Raw genomic sequence first — 20,348 nt, 5'->3', positions numbered from 1 at the left:
CATTACTAACATTCCAGTAGGAGCACACCAGATTGGATGAGAATGTAACCAGCAATATAAAAATAAATTATTGTGGGCAGCTATGGGGGCAGACTTGAGGGGTGGTTGGGAAAATGGAGACAATAATGATGGGGAGATGACAGTGGTGGTGGGGTTGATGATAGAATATCGAATATCTGTAACAAATCAACATAAACTACTTTGTAAACCACAGTGCTTAAGGTGAGAAAAAAAAAACTGAAGGTAAATTTTTGTTGTTGTTTGGTCCACACTCAGCAGTGTCCAGGGCTTATTCCTGGCTCTGTACTCAAGGAGGGGATCGGGAGCCATAAGTGGTCCTAGGCTGTGAACCCAGTTCAGGCACATGCAAAGACAAGCACCCTACCTACTGTGCTAAATCTCCAGTACAGAGGTTAAGGTGCTTGTTTTGCAAGCAGTCAATGCCAGCCTGATCCCTGACACCACATATGTTCTCTCAAGAACCTCTTTGAGGGGGCCAGAGCGATAGCACAGCGGGTAGGGCGTTTGCCTTGCACGCGGCCGACCCGGGTTCGATCCCCGGCATCCCATATGGTCTCCCAAGCACTGCCAGGAGAAATTCCTGAGTGCAAAGCCAGGAGTAACCCCTGAGCATCGCTGGGTGTGACTCAAAAAGCAAAAAAAAAAAAAAGAAAGAACCTCTTTGAGTGACCTCTGGCAACAGAACCAAAAGCAAGCCTGGAGCACTTCTGGTGTAGCCCAAGAAATAAAGGGAAAAAGGACAGGACAGGAAAGAGAAAAATAATAGAAATATATAAACTAAAAGTTAAATGTAATTTACTAACCACTTATTGTGCGTCAGATACTATGTAAAAATTTTTATCATCTGGCGTCAGAGACAGAGTTTAAGGAACAGAGCCCTGATTTCAAAACACACACACACATATGTACACGTTTGATAATAAAATCAAACTCACAAATCAAGATAGGAAGTTATCATTTAGTATCACAAACCTCTAAAATCTTTGGGATAAAGCTATTTCCTTCCCTCTCACAGTCTCTGGTTTACCTTATGTACATCTTTCTGCAGACAGAGTCCCCAACGTGTCAGTTCATTGGTCGCCATTTCATTCTTTGAAATTCTCTGGAGTAAGCATTCCAGAGCACTGTGGTGCTGTCGAGGACTTAGATTGATCTGCTGGGTCAAATCCTAAGCAGAATTAACATAGAGATGAATTGTAAGTACTACTTACTACTATGAGGTTAAATAAACCCCAATGTGTCTAAAATAATTCCCTAAGAACTTGCTTCCCATTAACATCTATATTGATTTTCAAGTACCTCCAAGGATTTTAATAAATCCCTCTCAGAGACATTGAATGGAGTGTAATGTTAAATTTTTAATAATATTAGACACTAGTGTTAGTATTAATATCCAAGGCCAGGGAAAACAGGGGTCAGGAAGACTGGTCAATGGTTGTATGCTTGCCACAAGTGTGTGGGGATGCCAACGGCAGTTAGGATAGTGAAGGGACCAGTAAAACAATAATAGTTGGAAATAATCACTTCTGACAGAAACTGAGTGTTAAAAGTAGGTAAAGGGATATGCCTGATAACCTTTCAATATCTATATTGCAAACCATAATGCCCAAAAGGAGAGAGCAAGAGAAAGAGGGGGCGGGCAGAGGGGGAGGGAGAGGAGAAGGATGTGGGGGAGGAGGAGGGGGGAGGAAGAGGAAGAGGAGGAGTGCCTTCCATAGAGGCAGGGGAGGGGGGCAGGAAGATAATGGGGACTTTGGTGGTGGGAAATGTACACAGGTGAAGGGAAGGGATGGATGTCGGAACACTATACGACTGAAGGCCAATCATGAACAACTTTGTAACTTTGTATCTTACTGTGATTTAGTTTTTAAAAAATTAATTAATTTTTAAAAAAGGAGTATCCATGTAGGAAGAAGCCTGTAAGAAGGGCTGGAAGCAGTATCAGGGTAAAAAAAAAACAGCATTTAGAGATGAAATTATGAAATGTTAACATGAACAGTTTAGTATATATTTGTGAGAATACAAAGATAAAATGCCTATAATAAAGACAAATAGTTAATTAAGTGATCTAGCAAATAAAAAAATTAATAATGAAATGATTTTAAATATTACTTATTTCATAACATCCAAATATTTTCTCTTTCTCAAAGCAAGTTCTGAATTAAAAATTCAAAAGATATTCTAAGAAACACAATCAAAGGAACATGGTTACATATAATTAATATTTGGGGGGAAATGGTGGGAAAGAGCCAAATGAACAATGTCAGGTACTTTAACAAACAGAGCAGAATAGAAAACTACATCCAATCTTATATTGTTATATTAGTCTAGTTATTTAATGTCACCATAAGACACGTTTTTTGGTCTGGTATTGTCTATTATCAGTATTCTATAAATATTTATTGAATTGATACAGAAGTACAAAGTTTCTAAATCACATAGGTGATTTATTCATTTATTCTTCTGGGACTAATTACATAGCTTCTATTTCTTGCAAGGTATTCTGGGTCAGGAATTCTATGGAGCTACATATATAGCTGTGTGATCATAAAAGTTATTACGCAATTAGGAGCTGTAAGGAAAGAGTCTTGACCTACATATTAAAAGCAGAGGTAACAGAGGCTAGAAAGATAGCTCAATGGACACAGAATCCATGTCTGGTATGCACAGGGCCCCAGGTTCAATTACCAGAACCACATGACCTCAAGGAACCACTGGATGTAACCCAGGAGATACTTCTAAGGAGGCCTCCGAGAAAAAAAAAATGATAATACTAATAAAAGCAGAGATATAAAGAGAGAAACATGAATCTCTTACAGGAGTTTTAAGCTTCATTTAAAGTTCCATGTTACTAGAAATAATGTAAATACCTCAGTCATCTGGGTCAAAAGGTAAGACAGAGGACTGAGAGATAGTATAGCAGGTAAGGCACTTGCTGTGTATACACCTGGTTCTATCCTGGGTTCTATCCCTGACACCACATATGGTCCCATGAATACCACTAGGAGTTATTCCTAAGCTCAGAGTCAGGAGTAAACCCTGAGCACAGATGGATGTGAACCAAAAACCAAATAAATATAGACAGGGACGAGAGATGCAATACAGGTATTCAGGTGTCTGCCTTACATATGGTTAACCCAGCTGGATCACTGGCATTGCAAATGTCCTTGGTGATCCCTGAACACAGACTCAGAAGAAATCCCCAGCATCACATATGGTCCTTGGTCCTTAATACCAACAGGTATGGCAACACAACAGCAACAACAACAGAAAATCCATTTGGGGGCAGAGCTATCATATAGGGTGTTAAAGGGCTTGCCCTGTATGCAACTGACCCTGCACCATACATGGCCCTCCTAGCACTGCCAGAAGTAATCCCGAGCATAGAGCCAGGAGTAAGCCCTGAGCACTGCCAGGCATGATCCAAAATAAAATAAAAATAAAAACAAAACAAAACAGGTAAAAGATGGGGCTGGAGTGACAGCACAGCGGGTAGGGCGTTTGCCTTGCACGCAGCCGACCTGGGTTCAAATCCCAGCATCCCATATGGTCCCCTGAGCACCACCAGGAGTAATTCCTGAGTGCAGAGCCAGGAGTAACCCCTGTGCATCGCCAGGTATGACCCAAAAATTTAAAAAAAAAAAAAAAACCAGGTAAAAGACAAGGATTGGGAAAGCAAGGGAAAGACAGCGTGGAGGTAAATTCCTCAGGGTTGGAACTGACACTGCCATACAACTCTGCATCTGAGCTGTTTCCTATAGGAACTAACCCCAACACTACAAACTAAGAATAAGAACACTACAAACTCTACAAAGTAAACTACCCTGTAATCTACTGGTTTTTTTCCCTATATTATATTCTCTACCACTTCAGGTATATTGAAGGCTAACAGAAACTTTTTTAAGAATTCATATTCCGGGCTGGAGCGATAGCACAGTAGGTAGGGCATTTGCCTTGCATGCGGCTGACCTGGGTTCAATTCCCAGCATCCCATATGGTCCCCTGAGCACTGCCAGGAGTGATTCCTGAGTGCAAAGCCAGGAATAACCCCCGTTACTGTAAAAAATCACAAGGGTGGCACGCACGAGGGAGAGGGAGACTCGATGATGCGTTGTGTCCGTTCTGTTGTCCGTGGGCACTCGGGCAGCTCTCTCTCGCACGCACCGCTCGCGTTCGGTGTTCTCGAGCTGCTGTGTATTGACTGGATCGGGACGACTCCTCCTTGTGTTCTGCTTCTGTGTGTGCCATGTGCTCTCTTCTATCTGTCTCTCTGTCTCTGCCTCTCTAGTCTCTCCTCTGGTCTCTTCCGACCTCTCTCTGTCTCTGCTTCTGTGTCTTCTCTGTTCTTCTCCCTTGTCCTCTCGTGTGTCTCCTTTTCTGTCTCTTCTGTCTTCTTCTGTCTCTCTCTGTCTTCTTCTTCTGTCTCCCCTCCCCATGCCCCTCAGTCTTAGTTTATATAGCAAATTACATAGGGTAGTGATACAAAGGTGGGTTTAACATTAACAAATCAACAAAGAAGGGTAAGATTAACAAAATCTCATCTAAGGATTCTGATGAGATTACTAGGAGATCTGCTCAAGGGTGGGGTACAAACAAGGGTGTGTCAGGGTGTGTCTCTTTCTTCCTTCCTCAGCTAGTAATCCGCTTAAATAGTTATAGTAAATTTACTTCTAATATTTCTAGCAATGTCATCCTGTATGAGCACAGTAAGAGATATAAACCTAAAGTTTGGTTCTTCCTGAGGACATTCACTATATATTCCAGACCACAGTCCTCAGGCCAGGTTAGTCTTCCTAATCCCAGCACGGTCCTAGTCTCATCGTTACCTTTGGATCATGACAGCATTTGTCTATGACCATGCTCTCAACTTATAGTTGAGTATTATGGCACTTTGGCCTGGCCCATTTCGATGCCAGGGTAGCTCACAGCTTGTTCTGGGTCCATTCCGTCCCTCATCGGGACCCTGCTTTTTGGGTGCTAGGAACTAAGGGCAACTGAGTTGAGAAAGCAGATGCCCGGGAGTAAATATTATTGGAGTCAATCAGCTTCCAACTTACAAAGCATAATATTAACTGTCTTCCTGTGTCCATACAGAAAGGCCATTGCTCTAAGGTAAACTAAGTTCCCTGTGGCAAGGCTAAAAAGACAAACCCCATGTTATCCTACATTGTGCATCACCAGGTGTGACCCAAAATGCAAAAAAAAAAAAACCATATTCCATGTAACTTCATTTAAGATCATGATTACTTTTTATTATCCTCTAACTGATGAAGGTAAAAACAGAATTTTTCCTTTTACCATATAATCCAATCATTCTACTAGTCTTGTACCTTCAAAAGGAAGCTCTGAATGGCTTTTTTCAGTGTGTGGGAAAGGATAGGGATTATGTTTTAAAGAGGATAACTGGAGCTTTCAGGAATGACCTGCTCAGTAATCACACAGCCAGTCTAGTTTTAACTTAGTCTGCTATTCTACCTTCATGGCTCTGAAGTCCTTCTTCATCTTTTCAGGAATTCCAGTCATGAAAGAAAGCTCAGGCAGCAGTAGGATTTCACCTTTAAGCAACTAGAAAAGAGAATTCAGAGGGAATATAAGATAGTAAAAGAAAATCTTGTTCCTGGACTTGTACAGTATCAATCACCCCCAGGCTAATTCTGCAAGGATATAACTGGCACTCTAAGGAACACAAAACTCTAAGCATAACAGTGAAATACTGTACAAATATTTACCCCTTTCCTGAGCCTATTTGTGATATAAGGTAAAGGGGAAATATTGATACTGTCAAAAGTAGAAAAATCAGAAAACAAAAATTTCTGTTCCTGTGAGCATTCCTACAAATTAAAATAATACAGTCTAAATAATATAAACTAAACACAAACCCAATTAATATAAGCTATAATAATACAATAACAAGCTGGTGCCTCCGGCTAGCTTTTTGATATTCATATTTAAGACAAAAGAGTTCAGAGTCAAGATGTTCCTCTGGTTGCTAGTCTGCTAAAATATCTTCAACTTCCCAAACAAACCCAGTATTTATTTATTAGGAGCAAATTCTTACTCCCTAAACTAACTCAGTCATCATATTTAGCTCCTCATTATGGGGACCTGAAAATGTGTAGAGGCATGTCTCACTAGAAAAGACAGACAAAACTCTGCATACCTTTTCACCAACCATGCTGTAATAATTTCTCTACAACTCCCAGAGCCATAAAGAAAGGAAAGTGGCTGGTGGGATGGAGAACTTAAGTTCCAGTGTAAGCTAAATATTTTCTGCCTGCCCCATGGCCCTCTTCCCACCACACTCACCATCCCTTGGTTATTCTGTCTCTCACTGGGCCTATGGATCAGCAGTGGTTGGTCCTCTTCCTTAATTGTGATCCCATAGTTTTTGCTAGAGCACAGCAGAGGCAGGAAAAGATTTCAGAAGCAGCATCACTACTCTACTAGCAATAAATCTTAACTCTTAACAAGGTATAAGGTAAATAATTTATATCTGTATAACTATAAATGAATATTTGGATAAGAAAACATTGGAAATTCAACAGAGTACATTTGTAAATAGAAAAATTAAGCTTAAGTTCCGTTTATTATTTATCTGCAATTAAATTGAGAATAGGCTAACAGCCCAGAAAAGACTTTGTTAGAAATTAGAAGGCAAGTGGTAAGTAAATGATTAATGACTTGGATTTACTCTTCTCAGACTTGTAACAAAATCAGCAGAATGTAAAGACATTAGGTTAATTTAAGAGATTATTTATAAAAGTACTAAAAGAAATAAAACTATTCTTCCCCAAGATAATCTTCATTAGATGAATTCTTTGACTTTAAGCACATCACCATTCTAATTATTTTTAAAGTGTCACTTTGTAAAGACACTACTGTGGAACTCTGTAAGTATCCTGCAAAAGAATGGGAGACTAGGCTTCACCTGTAAATCCAAGTCCAATCTCTTTCTTTTACCTGTAGTATTCCAAGAATGTGATCTCTTTCCCATCAGACATTGTAAAACTATCTTTTGGAGTCTTATTCCAATCCACATCATCAATACGATAGGTACGATTGTTATATCGGGTTATAACAATATTGCCAACCAGAAGCTTAGTGCATTCATCCTGGAAGCTTTCTTTGTTCTGCTGATACATGGCATGCCTTTGGAAAGAGACAGAAGACTTTTGGATCTCATTCAGGGACAAAGAGCAACATGAAAGGAATATGGAACACAAATCCTAGAGGTAGAAAAGTGTATGATCATCAGAAAGTTTCAACTCTCTCTTATTAGAACTCCAAATCTCTTTTCCTTTTAACAATAGTAAACTGACACCAAAAAAAAAGTAAAAAGATTTTTAAAATAGAGTTAATAACATCAATTATACATTCATAAATGTATAATTTAGTATTCTATGAAAGAGATTATCTGTCATTGAAATTATGTATGATCAGGGGTCAGAGCCATGTAGTACAGAGGCTAAGGCGCTTGCTTTGCACACAGTTAACCCAGATTGATTCCTGACATTCTATATTGTCCCCTGAGCACCACTATAATTCCTGAGTGCAGAGGCAGGAATGAGCCCAGAACATCGCCAGCTGTGGCAAAAAAAACTGAAGCAACAAGAAAGTAATTACATATAATTATCATAAGGAACAATAAAATATTTTAACAATAATTACATTTGCCTTTTCCTGACTGAAGGGCGAGTTAGTACATGAGCTTGAAGTTTTTCCTGTGGGTCAGTGTTACCCAGCATATATTCCTAGGAACACTGATATGCCCAGAGTATATTCCTAGGAACACTGAAGGTAGTACCTTTCTGGGCAATTAGGAAGACTACATTGACGGGGCTGGAGCAATAGCACAACAGGTAGGGCATTTGCCTTGCATGCGGCCAACCGGGTTCAATTCCCAACATCCCATATGGTCCCCTGAGCACTGTCAGGAGTTAATTCCTGGGTACATGAGCTAGGAGTAACCCCTGTGCATCACCAGGTATGACCCAAACAGAAAAAAAAAAGACTACATGGGCCGGAGAGACAGTACAGCAAATAAAGTAGTAAAGTGCTTGCCTTGCAAGCAGCCAATCCAGGTTTGAGGTTTGACTCCCAACACTCCATATGATCCTGAGTTCAGAGCCAGAAGTAAGCCCTGAGCACAGCTGGATGTGGTCCAAAAACAAACAGCAAACAAAAAAGAAGAGAAGAAAAAAGAAAGAACTGAGATTGCCAGAAGTGGAGGGCACAGTGGATACAAATTTGGAAAGATAGATCTAATAGACAGTGAACCAGGGATTTGGGCACTTTTGTGATGCTGTGGTATGACAACTTACTCTTGAAGAACTATGTATGAAAAAACATTTTGAAACATATACAATAAATCTTGACTCAGCTCCTTACAAGGACTCCTAAGCAAATTTAGCTTACTCAGCTTCTTTGTCCCTCAACTTTCTCATGCGGAAGTGGAATCAGTAATAGCAGTACTTCTCAAACTTTTTCCTTTCATGACCCCTCCCATTTTTTGCCCAAGAAATGCGAAACAGACGAGCAGTGCCAGAGCTCTTCAGACTCTACGGTTTGAATTGGAATTAATTTTTTGTCATTGTTTGTTCAGAAACTTTTTATTGTTGCCAATATTTTAACCCCTACAACAAATAACACAACTGCTTATGAGGTCATAACCTACAGTTTAAGAAATTAGACGTAAAAGCACTAGTGGTATGGGAGAGAGAACACAGGGAAGGCACGTGAGAAACACAGATAAGAGACAGAACTATTTGTGAATATTATCACCACAATCATCACAGGGCTTACTGCATAACAGATGTAGGGACCGGGGATGTGGCTTAGGGATAAGAACTCATGCCTTGCCAGGTGTGAGGTCCTGAGTTCAACTTCTGGTGCTGTCCCACATTACTGAGTGCAATCCCTGGCACTAACAACAAAATATTCCAGATGTAAGTGTGTTATGTTGTTAAGTAAATTACTAGAACTGGCATAACAAGGTCTGCATAAATGTTTCACTGTATTCTGTAAATGTTTAAATAGTTTAAAAAGATAGGTCAGTGTATATATATATATATATATATATATATATAATGTATAATATCACAGTCACAGTCATCCCATTGCTCATCGATTTGCTCGAGCGGGCACTATTAACATTTCATTGTGAGACTTATTGCTCCTGTTTTTGGCATATCGAATATACCACGGGTAGCTTGCCAGGCTCTGCTGTGTGGACGTGATACTCTCAGTAGCTTGCCGGGCTCTCCGGGAGGGGCGGAGGAATTGAACATGGGTCGGCTGCATGCAAGGCAAACGCCTTACAGCTGTGCTATCACTCCAGCCCAAAGCATAATATATATGCATATATATAAATTACATGTATGTACACATAAATAATTAAGTATAAAGCAAGCATTACTATAGAATTGATATTTAAACAATTCTTTCTCATGCTATTTTCAGGAAATTCATGACAATACCAATTTTATCTCTAAATACTTTCCCCCAATCTTTTGCATCAGACACAGAGATGTGTGAAAAGAGGCACCGTTCATTAAAAAGCTAGTAAGAAGGAGGGGCATAACTCATTTGTGGAGTATGAAATAACACAATATGAGACTGACACCCAAGGACAATAGAGACAGGGCCAGGAATACTGCTCCATGGTTGGTAGCTTGCCTCATGAGTTGGGGGAGAAGGCAGCTGGAATAGAGAAGGGACCACTAAGTCAGTGATGGTTGGAGGGATTGTTCGGGATGGGAGGTGTGTGCTGAAAATATATAAAGGACCAAATGTTATACCTCTCAGTATCTGTATTGCAAACCGTAATGCCCAAAAGTAGAGAGAGAGTATGGGGGAAATTGCCACAGAGGCAGGTTGAAAGGTGGGATGGAGGGGAGGGGTGGGGGATACTAGGGACACTGGTGGTAGAAAATGTGCACAGGTAGAGGGATGAGTGTCTGATCATTGTATGACTGCAACTCAAACATGAAAACTTTGTAACTGTATCTCATGATGATTCAATAAAAAGAAAAAAACGGGGGGGGGGGAAAGAAGGATAGTACAGAGGATAAGAAACTTAACTTGTATGCAGCCAACCTGGGTTCAGCCCCTTGCAGTCTCCCTGAGTATTATCAGAAGTGATCTCTAAGCACAGAAACAGGAGTAAGTCCTGAGCAAAATGGTAATTGTCCCAAGCTATCCCCCTCCAAAAAAAAATAATTAGCAAGACAATGAGAATAGCAAGAAATTAAAAATATAGGCCCATATCTTATTTCAATATTAAAGTATTGGTCAAGAAATCATCAATTATTTTTAGTATAAGGGACTGAACTTAAGGCCTCATACATGTGAAGTACGTGCACTTTTGCAAACTATTTGCTTAAATACAGTACTTTTTTTTTCTTTCTCTTTTTCTTTCTTTCTTTCCTTCTTATAATGCTTGGGTAGAAGCAGGGTCTACACATACAGGGTAAATGCTCTAACGACTGAGCTATATCCCTGGCCCATCATATTATTTTTCATTTAAATAATGCCAAAATGCAAAAGCCAGATGTCAATAATTTTTTCTGGATGATGGAATTGGATTATAAGTAACCTATTTTAGTCTTTAGATTTCTTTTGGATTTCTTTGTATTTCTGTATTTTTAAACACTTCTATACACATTAACTTTTTTTTGGGGGGGTGGGTTGGGTCACATCCGGCAATCCTCAGGGGTTACTCCTGGCTCATGCACTCAGGAATTACTCCTGGCGGTGCTCGGGGACCATATGAGATACTGGGATTCGAACCTGGATTGGCCACGTGAAAGGCAAACGCCCTACCTGCTGTGCTATTGCTCCAGCCCCGATACACATTAACTTTTAAAATAAAATTTTTAAATCACTGGGAGGTATTACAAATTAGTATAGTGTTTCTGTTTAGACTGATGAAAAATTTCCAGCAATGGGATAGTGGTGATTACACAATAGAATAAATAATTAAGCTCGTATCACTGATTTATATACATAAAAACAGTTACAATGTAAAGTTTATGATACATAAATCATAATTTTTAAATAAGCAAAATATTCTAACATATTCTTTGAAAAATATTAATAGGCATTACAGATAAACCTTTTTTGGTTTTATTTATCTATTTTTTTGCTTTTTGGGTCACACCCAGCGATGCACAGGGGTTACTCCTGGATCTGCACTCAGGAATTATCCCTGGGATGCTGTTAATCGAACCTGGGTCGGCTGCGTGCAAGGCAAACACCCAACCCGCTCTGCTATTGCTCCAGCCCTGATAAACTATTTTTTTCAGAAATGACCAAAAAAAAGAACTGTAACTTGTCAAACCTTTTTATTTATTCAATCTATATTTTATTAGGCCTCCCAAGCAATGTGCAAGGTGTCTAAGGGCCACTCCAGGCAATGGGGCCATAAGGCTTAATATGAAGGTCCAGATAGGCAATGCTGTTTAGGTGTGGTGGCCACCATGGTCACACCTGAAGGAAGTAAGGGAAGCTTCCATGCAGTTCCACAATTGAACTCAGGGCCTCATGCACGCAATACAGGTGTTCTAGTCCTATCAGAGCTATGGCAACCAAGCTATTGCCCCATGCAATGTAAATTAGTCAGACACTACAATTAACCTAGTGTCTTGCCAATAATATTAAGTATAAATTTATGACACCTAATGTTTACTACAGAATACCTTAGATAAAAAAATTAAACAACACTGAGAGAAATACATGTTTTATACAAAAGAATAAGATTTTTGTTCCATATTATTTTTTATTTCCGGTTGACAGAATTTTAATCATGGCACATTTTGCTTCTGCTTAACTCACACTCTAATGGGTCAGATAGAGAGTACAGTGGGTAAGGCACTTGCCTTACACATGGCCCATCTGGATTCAATCCCTGAGCCCAACTAGAAGTGACCCCTGAGTACAGACAGAGCCAGGAATAAGCCCTGCGCTCTGCTGGGTGTGATCCAATAACAAAACAATAAACCTCACCACTATATATAAAGTGTATGGAACATTATAGAGAAATAATATTTTTCAATCAGACCTTTCAACTCTTCCTCTAAATGGCCCCTTAACTTAACTGATCTACTAATTTTTGAGTAATAGCTCTGTTTACCTTTCAGAAATAATTCTGGATGAAATATTTTCTAGATTCTTTTATATTTACCATTCTAAGACAGATTTCTCATAAGCAGGAAAAAGATTAGACATTGGGCCTAGGGATGTGACTCAGTAGCAGTGTCTGCCCTGTATGTGTGAGAACACAAATTTGATACTCAGAATAGCCCCATACTGTCAACTATCAGACAGGTGATTACACAATAGAATAAATAATTAAGCTAACCCTAAGACACCACAACCAAGTTGTGCAACCTTCAATATGACAACAATGGGAACAGGGAAATTAAAAGTAAGAACATCAAGATTAAAGTGATAAAGGACCTAGTGACTTAATTTTTTTTGTAATTCTTTGAAATAATTACAAGACCAAAAAAATTTAGAAAATCTTTATGTAATATTATCTTCTTTGTTGTTGTTTTTCCTTTAGGGGCCACACACAACAGCACTCAGGACTTACTGTGATGCCAGGGATCACTGTGATGGGGCTTGGGAGACCATATGCAGTGCTGGACTCAAACCCAAATTAGCTATGTGCAAGTATCTTATCCTACTATACTATCTCTCTGGTTCTACACATAAATTCTTATATGAAATTGATATTGGTACAATGGTGTTAAATTCACTAGACTATATATAGATCTTACTCATTATGAGCAACTTTTGCATGTATTTTGTATAAAAAGTTTATAGGTTCATGTGCCTACTATTACAGTCACACAACTGTTTCCTATCACCACAAAGAAACTATTTCATGCCATCTCTAACATTTTTTTTTTGCTTTTTTTTGGGTCATACCCAGCGATGCACAGGGGTCACTCCTGGCTCTGCACTCAGGAATCACCCTTGGCGGTGCTCAGGGGACCATACAGGATGCTGGGAATTGAACCCGGGTCAGCTGCGTGCAAGGCAAACGCCCTACCCGCTGTGCTATCACTCCAACCCCTCATGTCATCTTATCGTTATACTCTTCCCCCTCTCTCTCTCTCCTTGTATCCACTAATTAGTTTTTTATCTTTACAGCTTTGCCATTTAAAAAGTATTATATAAATGTAATTTTATCACTCAATATTTCAAGACTGACATATTTTGACTAGCCATATTGTCTCTTAGAACTACCAGATTACTGCGTGTATTAGCAGCTCATCCCTATTGATGAGTAGTTTTCCATTACAGAGCACCAGTTTGTTTAATCACTTACCCACTAAAGGACATTTTAGTTTTCACTTTTTTGCTAACACAAAAAAAAAGCTGCTATGAACCCTTGTATTCTAGTTTTTGTGTGAACCTAAGTTTTTATTTCTCTGCGGAAATGACCAAGAGTCTGGAAGATCATACAATAAGTGCATTTTTGGTTTTTATTATTGTTTTTGAAGTGCTGGGGGGATCAAAGCCAGGTCAGCTGCATCAAGGCATGTGACCTGCCCACTGTACTCTCTCTCTAGCCCTCTTCATTCTTTACAACTGTTAGACTTATATGTGCAAGTGACGTGATCTATAGATTATCCAAAGAGCACACAAAAATTACTATTAAAATCAATAAATGAGGTCATAAAAATTATAGGCATAAGATCAATATACAAAAACCAATTACATATTAATATGTACAAATACATATTAATATCTTAAAATAAAATTCAAAAGTCTTCATTAACAAAAGCTAAAAAAAAGTACTCTAAAAACTTTAAAATATTACCAAAAAAATATAAAAGACCTAAATGAAAAAATTCATAGATCATATGTTTAAGGTATATAAGAATGCCTAGTATATAAGAATCAACATATTCTATATACCAGAATTCCAACTGGCTTATGGTAGAAAATAAGCCGAATCTAAAATCACTTTTTCTTCCAAGTCCATTTTCTCTCTTGAAAACATATTCCCCTCTCTCTCTCCCAAACTTCTCCTAGTAAGAACAATTTTGCTTCACTAAAACTGAGTAAATAAATAATCATATTAACTAGAAAGGGATCTAGAATAGCCAAAACAATCTCCAAAAAGAAAACAATGGGTTGGAGAGACAGCTCAATGGAGTGAGAACATGCTTTGTGTATGGGAGGCTCACAATCAATCTGCCAGGAGTGACCCCTGAACACAGAGACCAGAGCCAGGTGTGGTAACTTTCATCCCACCAGGAATATATATATTTTTTTAAGAAGTTTTATTGGGGGGCCGGAGTGATAGCACAGCGGGTAGGGCGTTTGCCTTGCATGCGGCCGACCCGGGTTCGATCCCCGGCATCCCATATGGTCCCCCAAGCACTGCCAGGAGTAATTCCTGAGTGCAAAACCAGGAGTAACCCCTGAGCATCGCTGGGTGTGACCCAAAAAGCAAGAAAAAAAAAAAGTTTAAAAAAAAAATAAAAAAAAAGAAGTTTTATTGGATCACCGTGTGATAGTTACACACTTTCATGATTACATTTCAGTCACAAAATGCTTGAGCACCCATCCCTCCTCCACCAGTGCACATTTTCCACCACCATTGTTCCCAGTGTCCCACCTGCCACCTCCACCCCACCCCACTCTCTGCCTCTGTGGCAGGTACCATCCTTCTTACTCTCTAATTTTGGGCATTATGGTTTTCAATACGGATACTAAGAGCTCATCATCGTGTTTGGTCCTTGATCTACTTTCAGCACACATTTCCCATCCCGGGAGATCACTCCAATCATCTTTTATCTAGTGGTTCTTTCTCCATCCCAACTGCTCCCCCAGCATGTGGGGCTGGCTTTCAAACCATGGTGTGACCCTCCTGGCCCTTATCTTTACTGTCCTTAAGTGTTAGTTTCATATTATGCTACTTTATATTTGAGTGCATATAATACTTTATATTAAATGAGTGCAGTCATTCTGTCTGTCCCTCTTTCTAATTTCACTTAGCATGATACTCTCCATATCTATCCACTTATATGCAAATTTCATGATTTCATCTAACAGCTGCGTAGTATTCCATTGTGTAGATGTACCAGAGTTTCTTTAACCAGTTCTCAGGCACTCAGGCACTCAGGTTTTTTCCAGATTATGGCTATTGTGAACAGTGCTGCAATACAAATGCAGATGTCATGTTTCTTATTTGTTTGTTTTGCTTCTCCAGGATATATTCTCAGGAGTGGTACTTCTGGGTCATATGGAAGCTCAATTTCTAGTTTTTGGAGGAATGTCTATATTGTTTTCCATAAAGGCTGGACCACTCAGCATTCCCACCAACAATGAATGAGAGTCCCTTTCTCCCCACATCCACACCAGCACTGGTTGTTCTGATGTGTGCCAGTTTCTGTGGTATAAATGATACCTCATTGTTATTTTTATTTGCATCTCCCTGATGATTAGTGATGTAGAGCATTTTTTCATGTACCTTTTGGCCATTTGAATTTCTTTTTTGAGGAAGTTTCTGTTCATTTCTTCTCCCCATTTTTTTTTATGAGGTTAGAGGTTTTTTTTTCTTATAAAGTTCTACCAGCATCTTGTATATCCTGTATATTAAACCCCTGTCTGATGGGTATTGGGTAAGTATTTTTTCCCATTTCATGGGTTCTTTCTGTATTTTAGTCACTATTTCTTTTGAGGTGCAGAAGCTTCTTAGTTTAATATAGTTCCATTTGTTTATATTTGTTTGCACTTGCTTAGTCAGTGGTGTTTCATCTTTGAAGATGCCTTTAGTTTCAATGTCATGGGGAGTTCTGCCTTCATTTTCCTCCATGTACCTTATAGATTCAGGTCTGATATTTCTCAATTTTGTTCTGACTTTTGTGCTTGGCATCAGACAGAGGTCTAATTTCATTCTTTAGCATGTAGCTGTCTAGTTTTCCCAGCACCACTTGTTGAAGAGGCTTTCCTTGCTCCACTTCACATTTCTTGCTCCTTTAACAAAGATTAAGTGATTGTATATGTGAGAGGCTGTGGCAGACAGAATACCATTGGTTTGTGGGTCTACTTCTATTCCAAAACCATGCTTTTTTTTATTACTACCTCTTTTTAGTACAGTTTGAGACTAGGGAAAGTGATGCCACCCATTTTCTTTTTTTCAAGGATTGTTTTGGCTATTTATGGGGGTTTATTACTCCATGTGAATTTCAAGAGTGTTTTGTCTCAGAAATATTCTTTTACTTTTAGTCAGAAACTAGGGATATAGTTTTAAGTGTGGATTGCTACAAGGCCAATTTAATCCCAAACACCACATGGTCCTCCACAATGGCTGGGAACTGCCTCTAGCACTGAACTAGGTACATCCTCTCCCCCAAAATACCTTTAAGTGATACCTGATATAAAAGAATTGCAGAGATTGAGATAAATATTCTAAAAAATATTTAACTGTGAGTCGGAAAGACAGAACAGAAATGAAATGCCTTCAGGATAGGAGATGTGCACTGAAAATAGACTATAGACCAAACACGATGGCCACTCATTGCCTCTATTTCAAACCACAGCACCCAAAAGGAGAGAGAGAACAAAAGGGAATGCCCTGCCACAGAGATGGGGTGAGGTGGGGGGGATGGGATAGAGGGTGGGAGTGATACTGGAACATTTGTGGAGGAGAATGGGCACTGGTGGAGGGATGTAAACAAAATGCAAACACAAAAGTTCATAAGTTTGTAACTGTACCTCACGGTGATTCACTAATAAAAATTTAAAAAAATTTTTTTTAAAAATGAAATGCCTTGTATGCAGCTCGAACTCCAGTTCAACCTGGGACTACATATTATCCCTCAAGCAATATCAGGAGTGATCCTTGTAACAAAGTACTGAGAACCACTGTTTGCGGCCCCAAACACACACACACACACACACACACACACACACAGACACCTGGATGAGAAACTTATAATAATACTTTTTTAAATGGACAAAGACACTGGGGCCAGAGAATTAGTACAATGGGTAGACGCTTGCCTTGCATGCAGACACATTGGGTTTGATTTAATAATAAAAAGATCCAAGTTTATAAAAATTAAAGCTATGAATCTAAAGATTAATTTTTATAGATGTTAGTCATTAACACAGAGAATAATCAGTGGTGGGATGGGTAGACAAACTGGAACCATTACACACTGCTTGTGGGAATATAAAACAATACAGCATTTGGAAAAGCTTGGCAGTTCCTCAAACAGTCAAAAATAAAGTTACCATATGTTCAAGCAATTCTATTTTGGAATTTTTTTTTTAGGTTTTAGCCATACCCACAGGGCCATTTGGGGCTTACTACTGGCTCTACACTCAGGGATTTGAACTCAGGTCAGTCACATGCAAGGCAAATACCCTACCTGCTATATGGCTCCTCCCTCTCCAGCAATTCTACTTGTGTCTACACAAAAACTGCAATAACAGGTGATCCTTTTACTTTATTATTATTTTTAATAGCACATTCTTACTTGCTAGATTTATTCATAATTGCATATATTATTTATAGTCATCTTCTCTTTTAGGCTAAATTACTCATTATTATTTTTTCAGTTGAATCATTATAAGAGTTACAAAGTTGTTGATGATTTGGTTTTAGTCATGCAATGTTCCAGCACCTGTCCCTTCACCAGTTGTACATTTCCCACCATCAAAGTTTCCAGTTTCCCTCCCGCCCCTCTCCACAGTCTGCCTTCATGGTAGGCACTTTTCCACTCTCTCTCACTACTTCTCTCCCTCTCACTCTCCCTCCCACCCTACCCCCTTTCTGGGCATTATGGTTTGCAATACAGATAGTGAAAGGTTATCATGTATAACCCCTTACCTATTTTCAGCACTCAGTTCTTGTCCAGAGTGATCATTTCCAACTGTCATTGTCACGGTGGTCCCTTCTCTATCCTAACTAATCTCCATCCCACCCCTCATTTATGGCAAGCTTCCAACAGTAGATGAGTCCTCCTGGCCTTTGTTTCTACTGTCCCTAGGTGTTAGTCTCATACTATGCTTTTTTTATATCCCACAAATGAGTACAATCATTCTGTGTCCCTCTTCTTGACTCACTTAGGTGATCTCTTGCATCTGTGTTTATCAGGGATATCTGCCTATAGTTCTTTTTTTTGTGGTGTCTCTGTTTTTGTTGTCAGGTTGATGTTTGCTTCAGAGAAACTGTTTGGGAGTGTTTCTGTTTCTTCAATTTCCTGAAATAGCCCATAAAGGCTTGGCAGAAGGTCCTTTTAAAGGTTTGAAAGAACTGCATAGTGAATCCATCTGTGCATAGGGTTTTCTTTTGGGGAAGATTTTAATTTCCATTTACATTTCCTTAATAGTTAAAGGTCTGTTCAGGTATTCTAACCTCTTGGTTCAGCCTTGGGAGGTTATAAGAGTCCAAGAGTTTATCCATTTCTTCTTGGTTCTCTCATTTCATTGCATAAAGTTTCTCAAAGTAATCTCTGATGATCCTTTGAATTTCTGTGTTTTCTATTGTGACACCCTCTCTTTTCTGATTTAAGTTTTATTATTTCTTTCCTCCTGCCTACTTTGGGTTCCTTTTGTTGATCATTTTCCAGTTTCTTAAGCTGTACAGTCAAGTTATTTATGTGAACTTTTTCTTCCTTCCTAATAAATGTATGCATACCTATGAATTTTCTCTTTTGCTGTGTCCCACAAATTCTGGTAGCTTGTGTCCTCATTCTCATTTGTTTCTAAGAATTTTTTAATTTCCTCTTTGATCTCCTCTCTGACCCACTGGTTGTTTGGTAACAAGCTATTTAATTTCCAGGTGTTTAAGCTGTTTCTCCATTTGTTTGTGACTAACTTTTATTTTAAGTACATCATGATCTGTGAAAATGGTATAATTTCTATCCTCTTAATGTTGGGTAGGCAAGTTTTGTGTCTATCTTGTGGTCTCTCTTGGAGAATGTCCCATGTAGACAATGGAGACTAATGTGTATTCAGCTCTGGGGGATTAAAAGCCCTACGTGTATCTATAAAACCCCGCTCTTCCATTTCTTCAAAGCCAGTATTTCTTTACTGAAGTTCAGTCTAATTGATGGACCAAGAGGTGACAGACAATGACAGGTGTTGAAGTCTCTAACTACTATTGCATTGCTATCAGTATCTTTCTTCAGGTCTACTTGCAGTTGTGTTAAGTATTTAGCTAATTACTCATTAGGTGAATATATGTTTATGAGTGAGTTATTCCTGGTGTAAATATCCCCTTAACATTCAAAAATGACCCTCTCTCTTATAGCCTTTTTGAGCCTGAAGCGTATGTTATCTGAAACTAGTATGGTCACCCCAGCCTTTTCTGGGGTAACTGTCTGCTTGAAGAACTGTCTTCCAACCTATGACTTTGAGTTTGTGTTTGCTCTGACTATTCAAATGTGTTTCGTGCAGAGAGCAGAACACTGGATTTAATATTCTAATCCATCCTCCCACTCTGTGTCTCTTAGTGAGTTTAGTCCATTGACATTAAGAGAGACTACTATCACTGAGTTCTGTGCCATTTTTCTGTAGAGATTTAAAGCATGCTTGTGGGGTTCATCTTATCTTTAAAGTAGGTCCCTTAGTTCTTTTTTTTTCTTTTTGGGTCACACCCAGCAATTCTCAGGGGTTACTCCTGGCTCTGCAGTCAGGAATTACTCCTGGCAGTGCTTGGGGGACCATGTGGGATGATGGGGATCAAACCTGGGTTGGCCAACGCCCTACATGCTGTACTATAGCTTCAGCCCCACTAAAGGATGAAGTTGTGCATTATTCCTTCAAATCCGAATGAGAGTCTGGCTGAGTATTCTTGGTGAAATGTTCATTTCATTGAGTTATTTTGTTTGTTTGTTTGTTTGCTTACTATATCCCACCATTGTCTTTGGGTTTCAAGGGTTTCAGATAGTAGGTCAGCTGTAAACCTTAAGGATGCTCCCTTTAAGTGTAAATTCCTTTTTTGATATTGCCATTTTCAGTATTCTATCCTTATATATTTTCATCATTCTGACTTGGATGTATCTCAGGGTATTTTCACCTGAATCTCTTTTAAGATCTCCTTTGGGTCTCCTGAATCTGAGTGCATGCTCACTTCATCTTTGGGAAGTTCTCAGCAATGATGTCTTTGATGCTTCTTCATCAGGGTTGTCATCCTGACACTCAGGGACTCCAGTGATTCTTATGTTGTTCCTCTTGAATTTATCCCAAAGCTCTTGTCATCTGTTCATTAATTTTGAGGCTTTATTCCATATTATGATTTTGTCTGATATTTTTCTGCATCTCATCTTGGAGCTCACTAGTTCTATCCTCAACATCTA

At 39.1% G+C, this 20,348-nt stretch overlaps 1 protein-coding gene across 2 annotated transcripts in view; it reads right to left on the bottom strand.

The window, feature by feature from the left end:
• Window positions 1-20,348, bottom strand: part of PIWIL2 (piwi like RNA-mediated gene silencing 2) — a 99,574-nt gene that overhangs the window by 56,052 nt on the left and 23,174 nt on the right. For both annotated transcript variants that reach the window (XM_004610100.2, XM_055144787.1), the window contains exons 10-13: window positions 6,982-7,170; window positions 6,328-6,412; window positions 5,497-5,586; window positions 1,049-1,189 (exon numbers count right to left, since the gene is read on the bottom strand). In XM_004610100.2, coding sequence (XP_004610157.1) covers window positions 1,049-1,189; window positions 5,497-5,586; window positions 6,328-6,412; window positions 6,982-7,170 — 505 coding nt within the window. The remainder of the gene's footprint in view (window positions 1-1,048; window positions 1,190-5,496; window positions 5,587-6,327; window positions 6,413-6,981; window positions 7,171-20,348) is intronic.

Source organism: Sorex araneus, chromosome 7 (assembly GCF_027595985.1).
Source record: "Sorex araneus isolate mSorAra2 chromosome 7, mSorAra2.pri, whole genome shotgun sequence".
Taxonomy (NCBI): domain Eukaryota; kingdom Metazoa; phylum Chordata; class Mammalia; order Eulipotyphla; family Soricidae; genus Sorex; species Sorex araneus.
Note: the sequence above shows the minus strand (reverse complement) of the source record. Positions and strands in the feature narration are given on the sequence as shown.